Source organism: Solenopsis invicta, chromosome 12 (genome assembly GCF_016802725.1).
Source record: "Solenopsis invicta isolate M01_SB chromosome 12, UNIL_Sinv_3.0, whole genome shotgun sequence".
NCBI classification, from domain to species: Eukaryota; Metazoa; Arthropoda; class Insecta; order Hymenoptera; family Formicidae; genus Solenopsis; species Solenopsis invicta.
Window position 1 is genome coordinate 652,161 of NC_052675.1, and position 25,761 is coordinate 677,921.

Below are 25,761 nucleotides of genomic sequence, written 5' to 3' on the forward strand. Positions count from 1 at the left end.
TAACGTTCCCAAACCTGAGGAATGAAACAGTTGATTTATTGATAGCGAAGACAAAGAGAGCAAAGGGAAGCAAAGTGGTAATTAAACACTGGAGGCTCAGGATAGGAGTTTGGTACAGATGGAACGAGAGGGAGGCAGACCTGAGAAGGCAGGTTTTTTGAGTAAATGGGGAGACAGAATGAGGGGGGCAGGAGACGAGGGAGAAGAGGAGCGGGAGAAAATCAACAGAAAGGTACAAGAAAGGAGCGATTTAAGGATGGTCTTCTGGAATGTAGCGAGGTTGACAAAAAGAATGAAGGATTCTGGAAATACTTAGAGTAATTCGACATAATAAATTTATCAGAAACATGGGTGGAAGAGGATGAAGGGCATGCTACCAAAAAACTACAACTGGGAAGTACAGCTGCTAGAGACAAGAAGAGGGAGAGGAATTGGAGGCATGATAACAGGAACAAAGAGACAGATCAAAGTTAAAATGATGAGGAAGGACTTCAAGGACATGTTAGTATATGAACTGGGCATGGAAGAAATAAAGTAGAAAATATTCTCGGTACAGAGCAAGAGATATTTTCTAGAGAAAATAGCAGAAAAGGTAGACGTAGCAAATAAAAAGAATGTAATAATAGATGGAGATTTCAACGCAAGGATAGCAGAGGCTGGGGGACTGTCATGGGACAAAGAAAAAGAGGCAGAGAAAAAAAGTTGTAAGGACAAGATAATGAATAAGCAGGGGAAAGAATTAATTGAGGAGTTGCAGAAACAAGGACTTGGAATATTGAATGAAAAAATGAAAGGAGACGAGAATAGAGAATGGACATTCGAAGGAGCCCAAAGAAGATCAGTGATAGATTACGCGATATGCAATCTAGAAGCATGGAAGAAAGTGAAATGTATGAGAATTGGAGAAAAGACAAACTCGGACCATATGCCGCTGGAGATAGAGATAAGCATTAAGGTACAGGGGGAAATGTGAGATCGCAAGGGAGAAAAGAGAATACAAATAGAGGATTGGTCGGAAGAAGGTTGCAGAAAATATGAAAAGAGTTTGAAGGAAAGGAAAGGAAATATGAAAAGAATAGAAAAGAAACAGAGGGCACGCTTCAGGAGGAATGGGATGAGCTCAAAACGGAACTGTGTAAAGCAGTACCAAGGAAAACAATAACACTGAGGAAATTAAAATAAGGACAAAAGAAATGGTGGGATTAAGAATGCAGAAAGAGTAAGAGAAAACTAAACAGGACGCTCAGGAAAATGAGAAATGGTAAAGTAGATAAGGAAGAATATAGGGAAGGTAAAAGGAAACATGAAAAGCTGTGCAAAGTAAAACAGGAAAGGGAGAGGGAAAAGAAGCAAAGAAAATATAATGGAAATTAAGGATAAGACGGAAATATGAAGATACATCAAAAAAGAAAAAGAAAGAAGAGAGTGGCCAGACGAAAGCGTAACAGTAGAGGAACCACTTTATGAACCTGCTGAAAGGCAAAGAAACAAAAGATAAGGATGCAGAAGTAATGGTAAAACAGAGGAGAGAGGGGGAGGATGAAGAAAGTGTGGTGATTACTGCAGAAGAATTGAATAGGGCAAGAAAGAGACTGCAAAGAAGGAAGACTGTCGGGGAAAACGATTCGTTTTGTACATTCTAACTTAATAAAGTGCTGTATCAGTTAACAAGTTCTCGTGCTTCGAATTTGCTCTATCCAATTTCCGTCCGGCAGTGTCCAACCGACGCGATTCACGCTCGGCGACACTCCGACAGTAAATAGCATAAAAATGGATTTGTCTAGGCACTCTGTTATCTCAGAGCATATCACACATTGTAACCACTCTTTGACTGCAAATATGCATTAATTTTAGACATAGAACCTAAATATTACAAAAGGCTAATCGTTGAAATGATGCATATAAGGGAGCAAAACAACAGTCTTAATTTACAGAAAGATACGGAGCTGCTTAATAAATCTTATTTTGATTTGCTTGACAGACTGGTCAGGAGAGATTAAAAACACGGTGTAAGACATAGAGGTGATTTATTTTGTTTTCTGAACCGCTCCATGTCCTCCGCGATCAGTACGTTATATTCAGTCGTGTACACAACATCACACGGTACAGACACAAATGAGCATAATACGCATCCATTGTAATATATTAATTTGTAAGTAGGTTAAGTTATTCGGTAATTATTCATTTAATTTATTAGTTATTCTATGTAAGTGTTGTATTTTACTAACTATTTATTCCATTATATATTTAATTTTATACAGTTATTAGACTCATTTTATTTCTTTTTCAATATAGAAACAACATTCTGAGATGTTGTCGCATAACAATGAATTTACTTGTACTAATTATTTGACAATCAATCGTGCAAGGACTTAGATTAATCTTGCGAGACACTGTAGAATCAACTATGTACACTTTTACACATAATGACACAACGAGTGGATTTTGGACATGCGCTAAAAACAATGCGAATTCTTCTAATTATGATAAATTAATGTTAATGTTATTAATGTGGTTGAAAAAGGTCATGTTAGACCGAAACGTACCTCACTCGTAATCTTGTTAAATTTTAATAAATTAATTAAATTAACAATCGTCTTGCTCGTTTCTAGCCTTTAATTATTCTGTGATTTATAACACGAGCGCTAAACCATTGGTTCAAATAAATTTTTTTTATCAACTAGTTCAGTTATAATTAAGGATTAAAAATTTAATTCTTAATTGCAGAAGCTGTGTAATTAAGAGTTAAACTTTATTTGTTAGTTGTTACACTTATAATTAACAATTAAAATTTTTTAAATAAGAACACCTTCCACGGTCGTAGCTGGAGCTTTTGTATTTACTCGTGTGATTTTATATACTTTCTCAGATTCAACACAAACTGCACGCCGTTACTTTTGGTCGTAACACAGCTATAATCAAACAAGAGTCAGTAATATCACATTTATTATTAAATTAAAATTAATTTAATAATACACGATGCTCACTAACATCAAGTATTAAGCCTCTCCCCCCTAAAAAAAACTATAAAGAATTTATTGCAAAAAATATCCTCAGCCAGTTTGAACCTGAGACTTCCGGAATCTCCGGTACGGGTGTCTTAGCCAATTCGACTATTGAGACTGTGATGATATTTCTCGCAATAATCAACTATGAGTTAGAACGCATTTGATAGGTTTTTTCAGGGGCGAAAGGGTTAATATTCGATGCTAGTGTATTATTAAATTGATTTTAATTTAATAATAAATGTGATATTACTAACGCTTGTTCGATTATAGCTATCTTACGACCGAAAGTAACGGCGCGCAGTTTGTGTTGAATCTGAGAAAGTTTATAAAATCACACGAATAAATACAAAACCATTAAGATCCAGCTACGACCGTGGAAGGCGTCCTTGTTTAAATTTGTATGTTACATGAACAGTCGAATATTTTTCTACTTTAATTAAAATTTTATTTATTAATTAGTTTAGTTGTAATTAACGATTAAATATTTAATCTTTAATTGCAGAAGCCGTCTAATTAAAAATTAAAAATTTATTTGTCAGTTGTTACCTTTATAATTTACAATTAAAATTTTATTTATCAATTAGTTTAGTTATAATTAACGATTAAAGATTTAATTCTTAATAGCAGAAGCCGTGTAATTAATAATTATAAATTTAATTATCACTTGCAGGTTGTATAATTAATAACTAAAAATCCAATTGTTAAGTTACTTTAGTTTTAATTGATAATTTAAAATTTATTTATTAATTATTAACTTTATAATTGAGAATTAAAATTTTAACTATTAATTAGTTTAGTTGGAAATTGACGATTATAGGTTTAATTATCAATTAAACAAGTCCGTAATTAGCGATTATAGACTTATTTCATAATTAGTCGGTAATTTAAAAAAATTTAATTATTTGCAACCCTAATAAAAGGAAATATAAATTTTCAAGTAAAAAAGTAAGTGGTGAGGAAAAGTGTAAAAAAATTTTTTTTAATTTTATTTTCAGTGTTATAAAGTACTTTTCAATCCATTTAACTTTTAATTTTTTTCTATTCTATCTAAGAACATTTTTTTTTATTTTTTATAGTTTCGACGATATACGCTTGTAACGACTTGATTTCGCGCACAGGCGGTGTTATTTCGGTGGACGAGGGCGCGGGTAGGTCGCCGAGAGAACTAGATTAATTTCGAAGGTTGACAAAATAACTCAGTTTATTTAACACAGAAACGAAGATACAATATAATGTTCGCGGACACAGCGCGCGGACGGACAAATGAAAATGACGCTCGGATGAACATGACGTTAAACCTATTTCTACGCACGGACAAAACGGAAAAATAACGCCCGGATGGACGGAACAGAGAATATAACGTTTGGATGGACGGAAAAGGTAACTGCGCGCGGGCGGACGAATAATCGCGAGATTATACACGTAGGTGATTCCGAGCCGAATTTCTCCGAACTCGGAATTTCTGTTTACAAGCCGGCTCGACCTTGCCGAAGGTCACGGCCACGGCTATGGGCGCGCGGACCCAGTGACAATACGATTCGCGCTCGCGGTACAGCTGTACTTCGGTACGGCGCGATCGCGACGCGTGGTGGTTAATACCGCGGTGTTGTTGCGGCGGTGGCAACAACTCACGACAAGATCTCTTGGTGGAGGCGCGGAACTCCACACCCCAGATCGTGAGTCGGTGCCGACGGAGAGGAGATCGGATTGTGATTTCTCCGGTCACTGAGATCTCTCGGTTGAGCCCAAGGTGCTTGAGCCTGTAGGAACGGAGGCGGATAGGATGCTTGTCGCCGAGATCTCTCAGCAGAACTTAAGACACTTGAGTTTGGTTTGGAGCGGAAGGAGTACCACTTCTTAACAGATGGACGGTTTGTATAAGAAGCCTCGATCGTCGAAGCGGCGGCGCTTATATAGCCGAATCTCGCGAGGAGGGGCGATGCGAGGGTATGGACGGTTCTATAACGGAGAGGGGATCCCCGTCACTTGAGATTGGCAGCGACCGCCACTTTGGCCGCTTCTCAGGCGCATGCGCGCGGAGATTTTCTCGACGCGCAAATGCGTTTTCGCGCGCTACGCTGGTGGAAAGCATTTATTCGGCGCTGTGCGCCGATTGTTCGGCTGTCCAGGTGTTCGGCCGGACAGCGTGGAACGGTGGACGGTTTGAGAGGGAAGCGGAAAGGCGATTTGTTACACGCTTTGAAACAAAACAATCCGATTTTCTTTAAAGAGGTTTTTCGCCCTTAAAAGGGCATTAGGGCACATAAAAAAAATACGTGTCTCTAAATTTTAATCAATATAACAATATATTAAAAGCGCGTCTAAATCTAAAGCGGATACTTCTGAAAAGTTTCTTGTGAGTACATTTATTATAAACAAAGCTTGTCACATTACATTGCGATATACAGAATTAGAATTTAAATCGCGGAATAGTGATTGTGTAAATTTACGCAGGAGACGCTACGGACAGGTACTTGTTATGCTTTACAACGATTGAACTCGGACGTTTACAATTGCTTATCGCGAAACAGATACTTTACGTGTAGGGTCGGCTGAGATACAGCAAACTTACGGACGTTTGAGACGACCCAGGATAAATTTAGGATGTCTATATGTTGTGCGGGTAAACCCATCTTACATAAAGTTAGTCTTTTGTTATATGGACCAAATAAACAATAATGATTGACATTTTTACAATTTTGATATTTAACACATCAATATCGACGTAATTATTAAACTATTATAAGCAACTATTATTTATCTGATTTTATATTAAATTTATTATATATAAATTTTGGGTCTGTTTGCGGGTTACGAGACATGAGGAAGGGTTCGCGAGGATTCCGGAATGACGACGAGCACGATTACCAGTCGCGTCCTCATATGGGCACTTTTACAAGGTCGAGCCTAGCGCTCGGCGGAACCCAACAATAAACAGAATTAATTTTTTAATAAAACTCTCTTACGTATATTTACAATAATTTTATTATTATTAAAAACATTTGATTAGGAGAGCAGATTGCCATCCCTGAGCGCGCAAAATTCTAACCGTCATTTGTAATCTTAAAACTCTTCTCGTTTGAAAATATTTATAATCTCGTTATTACGGTATTAGCGAGGGGCCATTCACTCAGCTATTGGATGTACACGTGATTATAAAGTACAGTTGATTACAACTGATTACAGTTGATTACGATGTAATTACAACTACTAAAGTGATTTTATACGACTGTGTAAAATCGATTGTGATCACAGCTGATTTCATTGTGATTACAAATGATATCACAGTGATTACAAATGATATCATTGTGATTGCAGTGATTACAAATGATTTTATTGTGATTGCAAATGATTTCAATAGTATTATTTGTTATTATTGCTAATTTCAATGTAAATATTGTTACAAATTTATCATAATTTTAAATTATAATATATAATAATAGAAATCATTAATTAATGTTTTAAATAATTTTACTATGATTGATTAGATTTTATTTAACTTTTAAAGCAACATGCCAATTCTTTAAAAAGTTTAAAATAATAATATATATAATATTATACGAGTATTTATTAAATGTACATCATGAAAAAGTAAGAAAATAAAAAGTATTTTATAGTATTCATAAACTTTATTTAATTCACAAAGTAGCTTGTTATAATAATCATAAAAAAGTTATAAAAGTATGATATCATAACAAAGTTATAAAAGTATGATATAATAATTATAAATACTTTTTTATCTTTTCAAAAACATCATGGCTTAGCCTTAAGTTTAAATCAGTCATGCATGGAGCTGAAATAGTTATAACATATTGTTTAACATCTATGTACCCTTGTATTTCCATTTGCACTGGATTTAAGCATTCTTCCTTATTATCTACAGAGTACCAATGGCACAGTGCTCCCACAATATTTTTATTGCCTTTAATTCGCGCAGTGTTACTGGAGTATTCTCTTGTCTTCCAGAATTTTTTTTCCATATAGGCAAATCCAAGGACAAAACCTATTAAGCATTTTTTTATCTAACCGACGCTTAAATTTAGCGGCCTGTTCTTACTATTATTATGCCTATGGAACTTTCTCGTATCTGTCTGACACCCGACGTGCGCGAAGTCCCTATGCGCACACGCATAAGCGTCTCGTGGTCGCATGTTACCAAGACTGATTTTGTTCTGATTTCAAACGACTTGCAATGATTTCACGTGATTTCTCACTTATTTTTCTTTGATTACACTGATTACGCTTTTAGTTTCATTTAAATGTTTTCAAAATATATTGCAAGATTACACGTGATTACGAATTGATTTCACTATTGATTACACGTTATTACAAATTAGGTGTACACCTGATTTCATTAGTGAATGGCCCTTCGGGTATTAGAATTTTTGTCTTAAAACCCTTTAAAAAACTTGTTATTAAAATATTCATCGTCAATTTGAATACACTCTTATATGCACGTACGCACATGTACACACACGCGTGCGCGCACGCATGCACGTGCACACACACACGCGCGAGCACACACACACGCGCGAGCACACACACACACATGCACGCACGCACGCACGCACGCACACGCATTTGTGGATGTTTATGGTAGTGTATTCTTACGTTTTAAGGGTAAAACATGTATTAAGTGTAAACATATCAATAGCTTTGAAATCTATTGTTCATTAGAAACAAAATAAATTTTTTTGTAAAGTGTTCAAATAACTTATTTTGTTACTCTTGGAATATTTTTCAACATTTCCTAGATAAATAAGCTTATTTCAAAAATGTATGGCCTCTCAATACGATAACTGCAGGTTTCAATGGTGTCCGTTCGAGATCAATTTTGACCATTTTTAGACTTCTTCTTTTAACATATACCTCTTATCAATTTTTATTGTACATACAAAAAGTATTTATACAATATTTTGAACGTAACACTTGAACATTGTATGAGCATTTGTATTCTATTCTGGAAAATATGGAATATTTAAAACACAATCAAATCATGCTTGAGAATGCGATAAATAATATATTTATAATAATATATCATATAGCTTATTTATTTCTTGTAAACGCTTGATTTCTAGATATCTAAAAATGATATCGATAAAATGGGACCGTTTAGACAACAAGCTGCCGCTGTCGGAAATATGAAACGTAATGCTCTTGAACGTTTAGAAAAAATCGAAAGTTCTTTAGAAGAACTGCAATCACGATTAAAAGAAAAACAAAATCATTCGAAAGTTTTATTGGAGACATCAGTACCTAGAGCAGAAGAATTGAAAAAGTATATCAATCGTTTAAAGACTAAAAGTACATTATATAAACGCTGTAAAGCAGAGATAGCTGGTCTAAAAGCAGAAAGTGGTGTACTTCAACGAACTGCAACTATTCTAGATGGACAGGTATTGCAATTTCTATATCTTTATAAGCTATATATAATGAATATGTATAAATGTGCAATTTATATTTCAATTTCAGATAGCTCATTCTTACTCAATGAATATCCCATCTAAAGTAATAATTCCGGAAAATTATACGCTAGATCACGCATTAGCAATGAATACTCAATTATCTCATTCGATATTAGCTCTGCGAACTAATCTCACCCCGATCATAAAAGGTAATAATAAAGTTTTTTGGGGGTCTCTTAGACCCACTTATGTGTTTAAGGGGGAAAAGGTGTAGTAGTTGGCAAACGCGGATGATATAATGTTGTTAGCGGAGGAGGAAGAAGGCATGAAAGCAATGATAACGCGGCTGAAAAGGTATGTAAGGGATAAGAAATTGATAGTAAACGCAGAGAAATAAAAAAATGATGAGGTTTTGGAAGGGAGGGGGGAGAAGAAAGAAGATTAATTGGAGATAGGAAGGGAAAGTTATCGAGGAAGTAAATAAATTTAACTATCTAGGGTTTGTGTTTCAAAGAAATGGTAGACAGGACGAGCAGGTAAAGGATAGGGCAAGGAGGGGAATGGCGGTGATGGGGCAAGTTTGAGGAATAGAGAAGAGAAGGTTTGGAGGGGATTGGGAAAAAAGATTATAGCTGTTCGACGCGTTAGTATAGATAGTAATGGCGTATGAGGTGGAGATTTGGGGATAGAAGGAAAGAAAGGTTGAAGAGGATTGAGAAAAACTATTTGAGGTAGGTGTTGAGGATGGGCTGGAAGGTGCCGGGGTATTTGATAAGAGAGGAACTGAAGAAAAAGCTGAGAACGCGAGCGGGAAGGAGGACATGGAGTTTTAAGGAGAGACTGGCGGAGGGGAGAAAAAGTGAATTGGTGAGGAGATGTTGGAGGGAGATAAAGAAGAAAGCGCAAAGAGGGGAGGAAGATGTCGAACTGGGAGTTAGAGAAAAAAAGCTTTTTTGAGGACAGGAGGGTAGAGGTAAAGGGGATGGAGAAAGGAAGGGAGGAGAGAGTGTTTGATTTCTGCAAAGGTGAGGAGAAGGACAGAGTTGGGCAAAGGGAAGAGAGATGGGAAAAGATTAGAGGATCGAGGGGTAACAGGTGCTACCAGAGACTAAAAGGGGAGGGAATGCCGAGATATCTAAAGAAGAGGTGGGGAGAGAACAGAAGAAAGAGGGTAGCAAGGTTCAGGTTAGGAGAGGAAGTAAGGGAAAGAAATTACTGGGAAAGAGAGAAGGATAAGAATATGTAGAGTGGAGAATATGTAGAGTGAAAGAGGAGACGTGGGTGCACGTATGGGAAGAGTGTGGAAGTTGAAGTGCGGAGGGAAGTTGGGAGGAGATGGTAGAGAAGATACTAGGAGAGAGTGATGATGGAGAAAATTGCCTAAGGAAATTAGAAGGATTCAGAGAGGGTAGTAGCATGGAAGTTGGGGAGTGAGGGACGAAGTTGGAAGAGAGAATGGACGGGTGAAAGCGAGAGAGTAAATGGGTGGAAGAGTTGGGGGGGACGAGAAAGAGAATGGTAACGAAGGCGAAAAGGAGAGTAAAAGTAAGAGGGAGAGAGAAAGAAAAGAGAGGGGGGGGGGTGTGAAGGAGAAAAAGAGATGCATACGCCGGAAAAGGGCGATAATGATATCGGGTAAGGTTTGAGATCTAAGAAACAGTTGCGACGAAAGCGGAGGCCCCGGGCGCGGGTACGTCTGTGTGTTTATAGAAAACAGCTGCAGGTTAGCAATAAGATAGTTATAAAATAGATGTAAGGTAGAGTTAGATAGAGAAGTACAAAAGATTTGTAACCTTAAGGGGATCGAATAAAGATTACTGAGTCATTCATTCATAAAAACTCATTTATATGAAAAAAAAACCTGACGAGATAGAATAACTTACTTGCCGAATTCATGTTCAGTACATAGAAATAAGAAGTAACATTTTTTCAAACAACAAAAACCATGTCCGCCATTTATGTATTTCAGAAGAAAATTAAATCAAATTTATATTCTTTATATTTCTTTAAATATGTATAGAATGTAAAAGCAATATTCAAATGATAGTAAAAAATTACATTTTGATCTTTTAAAAATATTTAAAGAACACATAAAATTATAAGAAACTAAAGCAAAGGCTATTGAGAGTCGGCGCTGTTGTCAATACGCACAAAAAAAATTCAAAATTACAACAAATTTGTTTATTCTATACAGTCAGCCTTTGCTTTATAAATTTTTATTTGTTTAAATTTCGAGAGTCTTATTAAAGTGTATTTACATAGAATTATCATATTTAAAAGATATTCCGTATTTTTCAAAAAAATATGGTTTTTCTAACCATATTGTGTTCTTGAATTATTTATATACAGTAACATTATACATTATTTAGATATGAAAGCATTACGGCAAACAGTTCGTGAAACTGATGAGAGATATCAAAAAGCATGTAAAAGTCATAACACGGTAGAAATGAGTATGAAAAACACGACGAGTGATTTATTGTCTGAAACAAAACATCTAAAGGATAAATTATTACAGGTAATTTATACACTCGTCAACAAAAAATAGGGAACACTTTCCAGACACCAAAAATTAAACTATTTTCAAATGACTGTAAATCGGCGAAAAATCATCGCAGATGAAAAATAAAAAAAGCATTTTGAAGCTTGAAGTTTCAACTTTAACGCTATATTAACAAAATTTTAAAGTTCTGTTAACTTCCTTTTCATGCAGTAAAGAAGCACACTTTGTTTTGTTCCTTAAAATTTCGTATCTTTGACACTTTGCAGCTCGGCAAACGAATTTTTTTCGAACAATTCAAGTGAAGCTTCATAAGCTACAACATTTTGCCTACAAAATGCTTTTTTTTAAATTTTTCTACGATTTTTTTTGACAGAGTTACGCAACTTTGAAGCTAAAAATGCATTTTTTACAAATGATATCCGTACTCCGTAAAAAATTATTGTAGATAAAAAATTAAAAAACATTTTAAAGCTCGAAGTTTCAGCTGTAACATGCTATTAATGGTTTTTTAAAAATTTTCTCAATTTTTCAGTGCTATGCTCCAAAAAAGACACTGTTTTTTCCTTATGTATATTTGACAGCCTGTAGTTCAATAAAAAATTTTTTCTCAACAAATGCAATGCAAGTGCCATAAAGTATGACATTTTTTCTATAAAATGTTTTTCTTAAAATTTTCCTACGATTTTTTTGACCGAGTTACAGGACTTTGAAGAAACACATTTTTTACAGTACATTTTTCCGAAAACTGACGTTTACCGCCGTCATTAGCATTACCTAATGTACACCACGTGGGGGTTGCCGGTCGGATTTTTGCACATCATGTGTGTGTGTGTGTGTGTGTGTGTGTGTGTGTGTGTGTGTGTGTGTGTGTGAGTATGAGTGTAGGATAAATACTTGCAATTAGTAATATGTAATTTGCGTGCAAATATTAAATGCTGCAGAAGTAATGAACTGCGGGGTTCTTATATCTGCTGAAACACGGATTTAGCTCGCGGTTAGATGAACAGAATAGGTTCGCAGCGGGAGAGAGAAAATAAATCGGCTTTCAAGATGCGTTCAACGTGAATGTGAGTTTTATTGTTTAACGTTACGTTTTGACATAGAACACAGATACATTTTATAACAATAAAAAGAAAGAAAAGAAAAGAACATGGCGGAAATATAATTGCTTTTAAATCTAATTTCTTTGGACGGATGGTGGTTATGGGGAACCAAATACGGTAGACTATTTTCAAATTATTTACAGGCGGTCTTGACCGCGAAGCTGCGAGGGAATCTCGCGGTTCCCGGAATCGGAGCCGGCGTTTTCGAATATTCCGGCTAACCGAGCTTCTAGGTGCGGTGTACGGCGCGCTGACGGCGCAAATGCGCGGGTTAGCCCGGTGCGCTTGTACGTTGGACAAATCGTGCCCGCGACGCGTCTGGCTTAATAGCCGGTGCGAAGATTCTGGCTGGCGCGGAGTCGCTGGCTTTTTGCCAGGAACAGCCGGAGCTATCAAGTACCTTGGTGGCGGCAAAGGACTTTTACCGCCTTCGTCTCCGGGGTGGCTATGCCGAAGGGAACTGTGCTCTCTCGAGTTTCGGCTTGCCGAATATCTCGACAGCGGCAATGAACCTTTACCGCTTATTTTCGCCAAAAAGGAGTTGCGGATCAGGATTGAGATCGGTAAATGGATGTCGAGCGTGTGAGCGGAGGCCTTTTATACCTCCTGGCTCGCACATTCGGTTGTTTTTGTGTGCTCTTGTTCTCTCCCGAGATTTCATCTTGGGACTCCCGTTCCTCCACGGTCACTGGTACAGACGCGCTTTCGCGGGGATTTCTTCTTGCGACTAGTCGGTGGTGCGCGTGCGCGCGGTCTTGTATCGCGCACGGGCTTGCCTTGAGCTAACGGCCGCCTTCGGCCGTTAGCGGTGTTATCCTTATAGAAGCGTTTAGATAGGTGCGATCGCGCCTCCTGTTGTTTGAAACCGAACAGCGGTCTCCGGCTAGTGTTCGCCAGGAATAATGCATGCAACGTGCATGCATTGTTACAAAGTCTTGTAACTTGGTCAAAAAAAATCGTAGGAAAATTTTAAAAAGCCTTTTGTAGAAAAAATGTGGTACTTTATGGCACTTGCATTACATTTGTCGAGAAAAAATTTTTTTATTGAGCTACAGACTGTCAAAGATACATAATTTTAAAGAAAAACAGTGTATTTTTTTAGAGCATAACACTGAGAAATTGAGAAAATTTTTGAAAATTATTGATAGCACGTTAAAGCTGAAACTTCGAGCTTTAAAATGCTTTTTTCATTTTTTGTCTACGATGATTTTTCACGGAGTACAAATATCATTAGTAAAAAATGCAGGTTTAGTTTTAAAATTGCGTAACTCGGTCAAAAAAATTGTAGAGAAATTTAAAAAAAAAGCATTCTGTAGGTAAAATATTGTAGTTTATGAAGCTTTGTTTGAAAAAAATTCTTTTGTCGAGTTGCAAAGTGTCAAATATACGAAATTTTAAGGAACAAAACAAGGTGTGCTCTTTTTACTGCATAATATTAGAGTGATAAATCAGTGATTGGTTGACAAACCGAGATTATGTTCGGCTGTGCGTCATAGTCTATGCCGTAGATGGCAGTGCGATGGCGAGTTTGTAAACGCGTGCGATTTTCGACATCTATTGTATCTATCCTTTTTCTATGTGAGCTCTCTCTCTGCACGTTCGTCTCCGGCCACGCAGTTGCGTGCATTGTGCGTGTCTCAACGCCAGTCCCTTTTTACAATAAAGATTGTTCTACCAGATGTGTTGATCTACTTGTCCTCGATCCGTTCCCAACAAATGGTAGCAGAGCGTGGTTAACGAGGACGGAAAGTAAGATACTTTAGAAGTAAAGAGATCGACATCTGAGAAGAGGGAACGCTACAAGGTAAAATGGCGGAAAAACCGATCCTGCCCACCGTTCCGTTGCTAACGGGAGAGAATTATTACAATTGGCGTGTCAAAACGGAATCGGTCTTACAATTAAAGAGTTTGATACGAGTTCTTACGACTGACCGACCAACTGGAGACGATAAGAGAAAAGAGAAGGATGAGTGGGATGAGAAGAATGCCGACGCCGTGGCATGTATCCGCTTGTCGCTAAGCGATAGTCAGATATTGCAGTTCGCTAACGAAACGAATGCAAAATTATTATGGAAGGCGATCCATGACAGATATGCTGGACCGGCCGAAGACAGGGCTATCGACGCAGGAGAAGAACTAAAAAATATTAAGATGATGGACAACTGCCAGTGAGTACATAAGTCGTGCGAGAGGCCTTGCAATAAAATGTGGATCGGCGGGGCTAAATATCACTGAGCGACAAATCGTTTACAACGCAGTTAGAGGACTGCACAATAAATTTAACCAAATCCGTGAGATACTGAAGACTCAACGGGAGAAGAAATTGGACGAGATCTTGGAAATCCTCAAAGAAAAGGAGAGAGAGCTACCAAAGAAGAGCAGCGGTGAGGGATAGGAGACTGCCTATGCGACTAAGAATTTTCATAAGAAGAAATCCAACAAGAAATGCTTCGTGTGCGGAAAGATGAACCACTTGGCCAAGGATTGTTATCATCGCAAGTACAGAGAATCCGAGACGTCTGATCACCAAGGAAAAAATAGAAGAGACGGCAATCCGGGTAAAGCCGTTAGCTTAGCATCCGAAAAGGCAATAAGGGTAAAGCCGTTAGCTTAGCATTCGAAAATACGGTAGATTATGCTAGTTTTTAAGCGTTTAATGGTAATTCTTGTGATAGAGATCAAAATAAGTGGATTATAGACAGTGGTTGTACATCACACATGACGTTTGAGAAAAAATATTTTTCTAATTTTAAACCTATTATAGGTAAAGTCTATTTAGCAGGTAAAAACGATATACTAGAATCCAAAGGCATTGGCTCACTTAGAGTTAAAGTACAAAGTAGTGAATGTAGTACTACGTATGTCACTGTACATGATGTCATTTATGTCCCAGAATTGAGATCTAACTTGTTATCAGTCGCAAAGCTGATGGAGCGCGGTCTTAAAGTTAATTTCATTGAATATGGAGTCAAAATATGTAGAAGTACCGGTGAGGTAATCGTACTAGGAGAGCAAGTTAATAACCATTTCGTAATACACATGAATCCCATAATAGAAAGCGGGTGTAACAATGTGTCTGATAATGAGCACAACAGTATCCTTTCTAATAAATTTAGTGACGGTATTGCTAATATATGGCATCGTAGACTGGGCCATGCCAATGACAAATATGTACAGAGACTCACGCGAGAAAAAATGGTTACTGGTATCGATCACAAGATTTGCGATACTCATTGTGAAGCATGTAAAATGTGTAAACTATCGCGAAAACCACATAAAGTTGTTACGTGTGATCAGAGCAAAGAAATACTAGATTTGTTACATGTAGATATATGCGGGCCTATGCCTATAAATTCCATTGGGGGGTCGCGTTATATATTGCTTGTTACTGACGACTATAGCGGTATGTATTTTACTTATTTTATCAAACATAAAAGCGAAGCGTTATCCATGATTCAGTCGTTCAATGAAAAATGTAAGAATATATTAAGGAAAGGGATTAAGTGCATGCGTACGGACAATGGTGCGGAATTTATTAATAACCGATTTCGTGAGTTCACAGATACAGAGGGCATTGTGCATCAAAAGACTGTCCCATATAACCCAGAAAGTAATGGGAAAGTAGAGAGAGGGAACAGGGTGATATTGGAAAGAGCACGTACCCTACTGTATGAGAGCAATTTACCATTAACGTTTTGGGCGGAAGCTGTTGCCTACGTTACGCATGCAGCTAATCTAACTCCAAGGCGAAATAAGCTTAAAACACCGTACGAGATATGGCACGGAAAGATACCGAACGTTAGCTATTTGAGGACATTTGGATGCCTCGCGTACTATCACATTCCTAAGAATATGCGAAACAAGTTACAACCTAGCGAAAAAAGGGGGATAATGGTAGGTTACTCGCGAGAACGGGTAGGATATCGTCTGTTAGATATTGATAGCAAAACTATTGTCGAGGAACGTAACGTAATATTTGATGAAAAAATTAAAGGGAGTCAGTACCTAAATGAGGGCAAAACCGATAGAAAATATGAAAACTGGGACATTGAAAATCTATTGAATATACCTCTTAATGACACTGTTAATAATAATACGATTAATGAAGTAGAGTCCGATATTGATATAGATGAGCGAGAGAATGACGGTGAAATAGAATCTATTAGAGAGGACAATGATATTACCGATAGACCGCAAAATGTAGGTGATTTAAATGAAAACGCAGTACAGGTCAGAGCTGTTAGGAGAGGGAGACCCCCAGGTCTTACAGTAGCAGAAAACTTAAGACGAAAAGAAGAATACTTGAGGGAGCGAGAAGAACGTTTAAGGGAAGAAGGAGTAAGGCGTTCAGACAGATTGTCAAAGAATTATGAAACTTATTTAGTGGAGAATGTCCAAATACCATGCAATTACGATGAGGCGCGTAATCATAAAAATTGGAAACAATTGGAAATCGCGATGGAGGATGAATTAGCCTCCTTACAGAGACATGATGTATGGGATATTTGTGAGCGTCCGATAGGAGCTAAAATTGTTAAGAGTAAATAGATATTCTCCGTTAAAGAGAGTGAGAACCATAAAGTTAGGTACAAAGCAAGATTAGTAGCTACAGGGTTTAATCAAGTAAAAAACCGGGATTATGAAGAATCATATTCACCTGTCATAAGTATAGACGCTTGGAGAACATTAATAGCGATAGCGGCTAAGAGGGATTTAAATGTAAGATTTTTCGATGTAAAAACTGCATATCTATACGGCAAACTAGAGGAAACTATATATATGAAACCACCTCCTGGTTTCGGGGATAGATTCGAGAAGGGGGAGATTTGTAGACTCAAAAAGAGCCTGTATGGACTGTCCCAGTCCGGTCGAAATTGGTACTACAAGCTAAAGGAGGAACTATCAAAAAATGGTCTTAAACCATTGGCCTCTGAGAACTGCATATTTTATAATTCTAATGAGTTTTGTTTTTTTGTATTTGGTGCATACGTAGATGATTTTATCACTATTGATAATAACTCCGAGATCTGCGGTAGGATTATTGAGTCATTACAAAGGAAGTTTGACATTGTAGAAACTATTAAATCAAAGCGATTCTTAGGAATGAGAGTAGATTACGATAATGCAGGCATATATATTAGTCAAAGCGAATATATAGAAAAACTATTGAACAAATATGGTATGTCGGAATGTAAGCCAGTTAGTACCCCGATTGTAACAGGCGAGGATGGAATGCATGTCGAAGAAAGTGAAAGTTATGATATTAACGAATATCAAGAGTTAATTGGAGAGCTATTGTATTTGGCCAACAGAACTAGACCCGATATTGCGTTCGTGATATCCTATTTATCGCAGTTTAACCATTGTCCAAAAAAACGGCATTACGTACTAGGTAAAAGAGTTTTGCGTTACCTGAGCGAAAGCAAATACAAGCGACTTGAATATGATCGTAAATTTGGATGACTGAGATCTTATTCCGATTCCAGCTGGGGGAATGCAAGTAATGGTAAATTTTTCTCAGGGGGAGCAATATTCATTGGCAATTCTCTTATATCATGGAAATGTAAGAAACAAAGGACCGTGGGTAATTCTACATGCGAAGTGGAATTATTTGCCGCTTCTGAAGTTGTAAAAGACGTTATGTGGATACGGAATATGCTCACGGAGTTAAAATGTATTGAATATGTTGACAAACCTACTCAACTACTTTGTGACAACCAAGCTGCTATTTAATGGTTGAAGAATGCGAGATCCTTTACGAACACGCGTCACGATAATCTTAAGTTTCACTTTGTACGAGAGGAAGTAGAGAATAATACTATTACTATGTCATACGTTGATACAAACAATATGGTTGCGGATTGCTTTACGAAGGGTGTGCAAAGAAAAATTAGAATGGTGCTATAATCAAATGCGTTTAATCGATCTAAATTAGCATAAATAATCGCCTACCATAATAATAAACGATTTGTAGGGGGAGAGTGTTAGAGTGATAAATCAGTGATTGGTTGACAAACCGAGATTATGTTCGGCTGTGCGTCATAGTCTATGCCGTAGATGGCAGTGCGATGGCGAGTTTGTAAACGCGTGCGATTTTCGACATCTATTGTATCTATCCTTTTTCTATGTGAGCTCTCTCTCTGCACGTTCGTCTCCGGCCACGCGGTTGCGTGCATTGTGCGTGTCTCAACGCCAGTCCCTTTTTACAATAAAGATTGTTCTACCAGATGTGTTGATCTACTTGTCCTCGATCCGTTCCCAACACATAAAACAAAGAAATTAAAAGAACTTTAAAAATTTGTCAATTTAGCGTTAAAGTTGAAACTTCAAGCTTCAAAATGCTTTTTTTATTTTTTATCTGCGTTGATTTTTCGCCGAGCTACAGCCATTTTAAGATAGCTTAATTTTTGGTGTCTGTAAAGGGTTCCTTTTTGTTGACGAGTGTATATGTACAACACATATAGTTAACACAAATTACATTATTCATTGTTAAAATAATATTATGCATATTGTAGGATAATGAGGATAAAAAACGATTACAACAAAAAATTTCAAAAATAAAGATTACCGAAGAGAGACTACGTAAAGAAGCAGAAGTAAATATATATAAAGATTTTGAGATAATGTTTATTATCATATTTTATATATTTATGGCAATATTTTTTTTTTTTTTTAGATGCACAACGGTTTCAATAACTTAGGACAAACATTAAAACGAGAATTACATAATATGATTATGAAAGAAGAAGAAATTTTAAGGAATTTAAACAAGGAACAAGATAAGCTAAAAGAACATACTGTACAGTATGAAAATAAAACTCAACAATGGAACCATATCATATCGTAAGTAATATTCTGAGTATACAGGGTGCATCATCAAAATCCGGACAAATTTAAATTTAAATTTTCCGCTATATTGTGCCTCAGCCAGAGGTTGTTGTTGGCATCCGACAAAGCCTGATGTTTTTAGTAAACAATTATATTCTCAAAACGGCCGTGATGTTGAAACTAAATGCGGACTATAATCAAAGATCATGATTATTGAAAGCTTTTTCGCTGGGCGCTCAGCAACGGAAATAATTCGGTTTTTTGGATAACTGAAATCAACCGTTTTTTAACGTTATGACAAGATATACGGCTTCAGAACAATCCAACAAAAGTTCCAGTATCCACTCAAAAGAATACCGCGAGGACCCACGCAGTCGTCGAAAGGTGATTTGAATGACTTAGAGCAATCGTTGCGAAAATTAGCATCGATTGTTAGTGTAAGCAAGCCAACAATGCGACAAATTGTCGAAGAAGGCCTTCGATACAAATCGTAAACATTAAAGATACAACAGATGCTCTTTCAAGATACCAGGACCACGTCGATATGTTTTGGTCCAAGGAATTTTGGTCTCTTAACAAACCAGATTTGAATCCCTTGGACTACTACATATAGAACGTAGTTGAAAGAATCGCCAACAAATCCCGGCATCCCAATATGACGTCATTATGGACCGTTATTGAGGCAGCATTCGTCGGCATGGGCAGCGCTACATTACAGCGTGCGTGCGAACGTTTCAGGCTAAGAATAGAGATCGTCATTCAAGCTATTAGAGGATATATTAAATAATTATGCTGTATAAGGATCCTCTAAATGCCACGTAAAAGAAATTTAGTAAAAGTTTATAAAAGGGGAGCAGCTTCTGACGACTTTGACCTTGACATATGTTCATAAAGGAAAGGGTCCTGGATAACTATTCCTTATAAATTAATCGACGTTCAAATACAGTTTTTGAGATATACTTAGAAAAAAAACAGTTTTTCTTTATTATTTCAGAAAATATTTATTTTACAAAAAAATATATCAAATAAAAATGAAGCTTACAAAAAATTTTACAAATAAGTCTATATATATATATATATATATATACAGGCTGTCTAAAAAAAAGGGTTACATATTTTGATAGCAAGTAGTATTGATCAAAACAAAAAGAAAAGGTCTAATTAACATGGGTCCTGAAACTAATATCTTCAAAGATACAAGCTATTTTATTATTTGAGCTCTTTGTCATTTTCTTATTAGTCGGGTCATCTTTAGAATGTAATGAACAAAGGAGTAGGGAAAAGTGGGATACAATGGGGATATCTTTTTTCTAGGTGCCTTAAAAAATAAAAAATAAACAAAAAGAGATAAAGAAATAATTTTTATTTTAATATGAAATGTAATCATTAATCTTCTATAAAAAAACTGAAATAAAGAAACTAAATGTATGTACATATGATAACAAAATAAAAACTTTTTTTTACAAAAAACAAAAAATTTTAATGCTGACTGAGACAATTAATCTCGTACTGACGAACTCTCGTATAGCAACAGTAGTAAACACTCTTTTGTTTACTAGGGCTGCTCACATTCGTCAAGGCCTACGCAATGTCGTTTGACTTGTAGTATCTATTGCAAATGTAAATATCAGGAGACATTCTAAAGATGACACGACTAATAAGAAAATGACAAAGAGCTCGAATAACAAAATAGCATGTATCTTTGAAGATATTTTAGGATCCATGTTAATTAGACCTTTTCTTCTTGTTTTGATCAATACTACTTGCTATCAAAATATGTGACCCTTTTTTTAGACACCTGTATATATTTTATATATAATATAATAAATATATATATATATATATAATATATATATATATATATTAACTTTAGAACTTTAGTCATTATAATAGAAAAACTAATTTAAAATAAATTTTTTTTATTTTTATTAATAATTTATTTTCAGTAATAACTACACACGTACGCACGCACAAGCCGTAAGCCCTTTTCTTGCACTCCCCGCTCCACCTCCTCCCGTGCATGCGTGCGTACGTGCGTGCGAGCAAGTACTATATACAGGGTGTCAAGTAACTACCGCCCGTGGTTTTGTGGACTGATAGATCAAGTAAAATTCCTAGCAGAAAAGTCCTTTACCATTTATTAATATTTGCCATAGTTAACGAAAAAAAAATTAATAAAGTCTGCGAATAAGCGCGTATCACCGCGCACAAGGACCGCCCGCCGGTCGCCAAAACGTAGGCAGCCGCGGCTGTAGGCGCGGCTCGGTGAGGAGGGAAAAGCAGCTACTGCTTCGCAGCTCGCGGCTGCCTACATTTCGGCGACCGGCGGGCGGTCCTTGCGCGCGGTGATACGCGCTTATTCGCAAACTTTATTAATTTTTTTTTTGTTAACTATGGCAAATATAAAAAAATGATAAAGGACTTTTCTGCTCAGTTTTACTTGATCTATCAACCCACGAAACCACGGGCGGTAGTTACCTGACACCCTGTACATGTAGTTATTACTGAAAATAAATTATTAACTCGTAATGGTCACACTTCCAAATAATAACATAACGGTTACATAGGATTTACTGGTCCAATTATCGCTATTTCCCAGCTTTTTGATATTTTGTCACAAAAATTTTACTGGCTATACATTGAGGTCTGTTTCTTATAATCCAATAATTTTTTAAATTAAAATTCAACATAATGAAAAAATTCAAATATAAAAACTGCAAAATTAAGCTTTTTTATACAAATGTTTATAAAATTTTTAATTTTTGACATAATTTAATAACAATTTAAAGGTGTATTCTCAAGATACAATAGTATACTTTCAGATAAAAATTAGTTTCATATAAGGTCGTTTGATTTTGAATGGTCTGTGTACTCTTAAGTTAGTGTGGGTTGCGAAAGACTCCGAGTGACCATTACGGGTTAATGAAAATAAAAAGAACTCATTTTTAAACAATTTTCTATTATAACGACTAAATATTGAAGTTAGTTAGAATATGTTTATGATCATTTATTGAGCTTTATTTTTTATTTGACACATTTTTTTGTAAAATAAATATTTTCTGAAATAATTAAAAAAAACTGTTTTTTTTCTCTACGTATATCTTGATAACTTGTAACGAATCGTCCTGTCGCCACCTCCCTGACCGTCCATCATCCCACGCTGTCCGGCCAAACATCCGCCGGACAGCAGTAAAAGGCGCAACGCACCGATAATACTTGTCACGTTCGCGCGTGTTTAAACGAAGCATCCACGTAACGACAATCTCGGCGCGTACGCGCAGTTGTCGCTGATCTCGAAAGTTCGAAAGTATGTCGCTTCGCCGTGCCCGATCTCGAGTGGCGGGGATGCTGACTTTGCTGAACCTCCGACCGTTCCCGAGCATCCCCCTACTACCGAGCTCGGGTATATAAGCCACGAGAGCGCACATCTTATGGCTCTCTTCTTCCTGATCCTTTCCGACTAGAAGAAGCCAGATCACAAAAAGGAGTCAAGCGCCTTTGTTTCCACGGAGTACTCTTCGCCAGTGACCGCTTCTATCCCGCTTTTCTGTCGAGCACCGTGGGCTCAAGCGACTTGGGCTCCGGAAAGCGATCTTGCCTCGATATAAAGCCGCCTCTAGTTTCTTGCTCTCGGCAACGCTCTACGATCAGGAGTGCGGGGATTTCGCGCCTCTACCAAGTGCTCTTGACGTGGACATTGCCACCCGCCAAAAATTATCAGCAGTATTAACCGCCACGCGTTGCGCTGGTTTTGCAATTAGGCCTGATCTTGCGACGCGGTACCGCCGTGCCCGCGCGGCCATCCGCCCTACAAGCGCTCATAAACAGCGTAAGGCTATTTATAACCTCACAGCTGATCGCTGAATAACGTGAACTCATACACGCGCACGACGTGGCTAAACCGTGCCCTAGGCACCTGTGTTTGTAAATAGTCTCCAGATTTAAATCTCCGGTCGTCTGTATATAATTCCGCGAATTGTCCGTCGTTTGCTGTTATTTTTTTTACATTGCGTTTTTTCTTTTTTTTATATCACGTTTATTATTTTCTTTATTTTCTTTTATATTGCGTTTATTATTTTCTTTATTTCTCAATAAATCTCGTATATATTTTTACTGAAAAAACATTGAGTATTAACTTAATTCTTTCCTTGCGATCCCTTGCGTTCTCGCCTCTGTTACTACCGTCTGTGCGCGAAACGGGATCGTTTTAAACTATACGAAAGCCCCGATTAATTTATAAGGGAAAATTGTCCAAGATAACATATGCCTCTCCTTTTTTTTTTTTTTTTTTACATGGGGAAATCCTCATGGATACCCCTCCCTTCCGGGGGGAAGGGAGGCGGTTATGCCGGACTCTTACCGGCTAAAACCCCATGGTGGCCCCCTTAACATGGGACGTGGGGGGGCGCCCCGGGATTGCAGAGGCATACTCCATCGGGCGCCCCCCCGAGCCCCCTTCTCCCTCTCGAGAGAGAGAGTCGTCCTAACTGGAGATCGTTGCGGGACCACCGCGCAACGGTCTCCCCTACTGGGGAGCTGCGTGCAATGGGATAAGGTGCCCCCGCACCCCATCCCTGCAGCTCCCGGCAGTCGCGGCCTGGCGGGACGGGCGCGCTCGCACGACCTCCCTCCAGCCCGCGACTGATGTTGGGGAGTGTTAGAGGGCCCGTGCGAAAGCTCGGGCCCTTCTCCCCGGTTTCTTTCTCCTGCAGGGGTCGGCGTTCGGGGCCGACTCCCTTCGTCTTTCTTCGCTCTCCTTCTGCGAGATAACGGACTCGCAGAAGGAGAGCGCGGCTGCCCAGTGCTCCTCCCCTTCAAGCATGGCACGCACCATGCTCTCCAGGGAGAAGTCTACCTGGTTGATGGAAAGGGCCTCAAGTAGGACCCGGCGGTCAGCATCCCACGCTGGACACTCCAGCAGGGTGTGATCCGCCGAGTCCATCAGGGCCCCGCAGTGGTGGCACACACTGGTGGGTTCACGGCCTATGCGGTGCAGGAACTCCCCGAAGCAGCCATGCCCGGTGAGCACCTGCCCCAGCCTGTACGTCAGAGATCCGAAGCGTCGCCGGCCCACCCATTCCAAGAGAACGGGCTTGATGGCGCCGACGACGCGAGAGCCCGGCCCATCCAAAGCCAGGCTCTCGCCCCAGTCCTCGACAGCGCGCCTCCTCATTTGGAGGCGCCACACTTCCTGCTCCTTTGGTGTCCAGGGTGCCCCGGGAACCCGGAGGCGCGCACGCTTCTCCACATAAGCGTGAGCGTATATGCGCGCCTCGAGCTCCCACGGGAGCTCCCCGGCCACCAGCATCGCCGCCCTAGTGGCGATGGTCCGGTAGCCCCGTGCGGCACGGACGACCAGACCCCGCTGGGAACTCTGTAAGAGATCCCTTACGCGACGCCTGGTCAACATGTCCGTGTACCACACGGGGGCGCCGTATAGCGCCATGGACCGGACCACGCTGAGGTACAGGCGGCGAGCTCCACCTCCAGGTCCCCCGAGATTGGGCATCAGTCTGCCAAGACTGGCAGACACGACCCGCACCCGGGGTACCATCCGCAGGAAGTGCGGCACGAAACTCCATCGACTGTCGAGGATGAGACCCAGATATTTCATCTGGGTCCCAATTGGGACTCGGACCCCCTCCACGGAGAGCTGGGCCCCGCGCATCGGTCCCCTCACCCGAGGTCCGGCGAACCAGACGACCTCGGTCTTTTGGGGAGCCACGCGTAGGCCCAGCTTCCGTATTCGCCCCACCAGTTGTGCCACGCCGACCTCGGCGAGGCGAATAGTGCTCCTCCAATCCCCCCCCCAGGCCAGGAGTAGCGTGTCATCGGCGTAACACACCACCCCCAGCCCATGAAGGAGGGCGCCCCGGAGGACCCAGTTGTAGGCAAAGTCCCACAGGAGCGGTCCCAGGACCGACCCCTGCGGGACCCCCCGCTGGATCCCCCGTCTGTGGGGTCGCCCATACCGCCCCAGGTAGCATATGCCCCTGTCCCGAAGGTAATCCTCAATGACCTTCTGCATATACGCAGGCACATGATGGAAGCGCAGTGCCTGACGTATACACTCCCACGGGATGGAGTTGAAGGCGTTGGCAATGTCTAGAGAGACAGCCAACACCCTCTTCCCGCGGGAGACAGCCTCATCCGAGAGGGCACGGACCCGTCGAATTGCATCGACGGTTGATCTGCCCTCTCGGAATCCGAACTGGCAGTCGGCCAGATCGGGGCCCTCATGGGACAGGTGCTCTCGGAGGCGAGCAGCTAGAATGCGCTCCAGCATTTTGCTCGCCTCGTCGAGCAGGCATATGGGGCGGTAAGCCGAGGGCGACCCCTCTGGCTTACCCTCCTTCCGGAGGAGCACCAGTTTCGCCTCCTTCCACGCGGTGGGGAACCGCCCAGCCTCCAGACACTTCCCGAACAAGTGCTGGAGGCCGTCCATCAATACCAAACCCGGACACCAAGGCCAGGACCCTGGCGGGGATGCCGTCCGGGCCCGGGGCAGTCTTTTTTGCCCTGAGCCGTTTGGCAACCGCCATTATCTCGTCCCTCGAGACCTCGCGCGCCTCTCCCCACCGGTCAGGTACCGGTGGTGGGGGCACGCCTAGCTGGGCCACCTGCCCTGGTCCCGCGGGGAACAAGGTGGTGACCACGGTCTCGAGGAACTGCTGGTCGAGACTCTCCGTTAGGGGGGCGCCCGCCGCCCTGAACTTGTTTCTAACAAGTTTGTATGGGCGCCCCCACGGGTCACGGTCTACCGTCTCGACCAGCTCTTCCCAGGCCCTGGCCTTGGATTCGCCGATGGCCCGCTGGAGGGACTTTTTGGCTTCGCGCCGCTGGTCCCTCAGCGAGGCCATTACTTCCGCTTCCTGTACGCGCTTACGCGCGTAGTGGGTGCACCGGTGTATCGC

The 25,761-nt window shown here is 39.7% G+C and overlaps 1 protein-coding gene across 4 annotated transcripts in view; it reads left to right on the forward strand.

The window, feature by feature from the left end:
* LOC105197916 (intraflagellar transport protein 81 homolog) overlaps positions 1-25,761 on the forward strand; it is a 134,215-nt gene that overhangs the window by 84,799 nt on the left and 23,655 nt on the right. For all 4 annotated transcript variants that reach the window (XM_039456335.1, XM_039456338.1, XM_039456337.1 and 1 more), the window contains 5 exons: positions 8,087-8,404; positions 8,481-8,622; positions 10,783-10,931; positions 18,535-18,615; positions 18,696-18,862. In XM_039456335.1, coding sequence (XP_039312269.1) covers positions 8,087-8,404; positions 8,481-8,622; positions 10,783-10,931; positions 18,535-18,615; positions 18,696-18,862 — 857 coding nt within the window. The remainder of the gene's footprint in view (positions 1-8,086; positions 8,405-8,480; positions 8,623-10,782; positions 10,932-18,534; positions 18,616-18,695; positions 18,863-25,761) is intronic.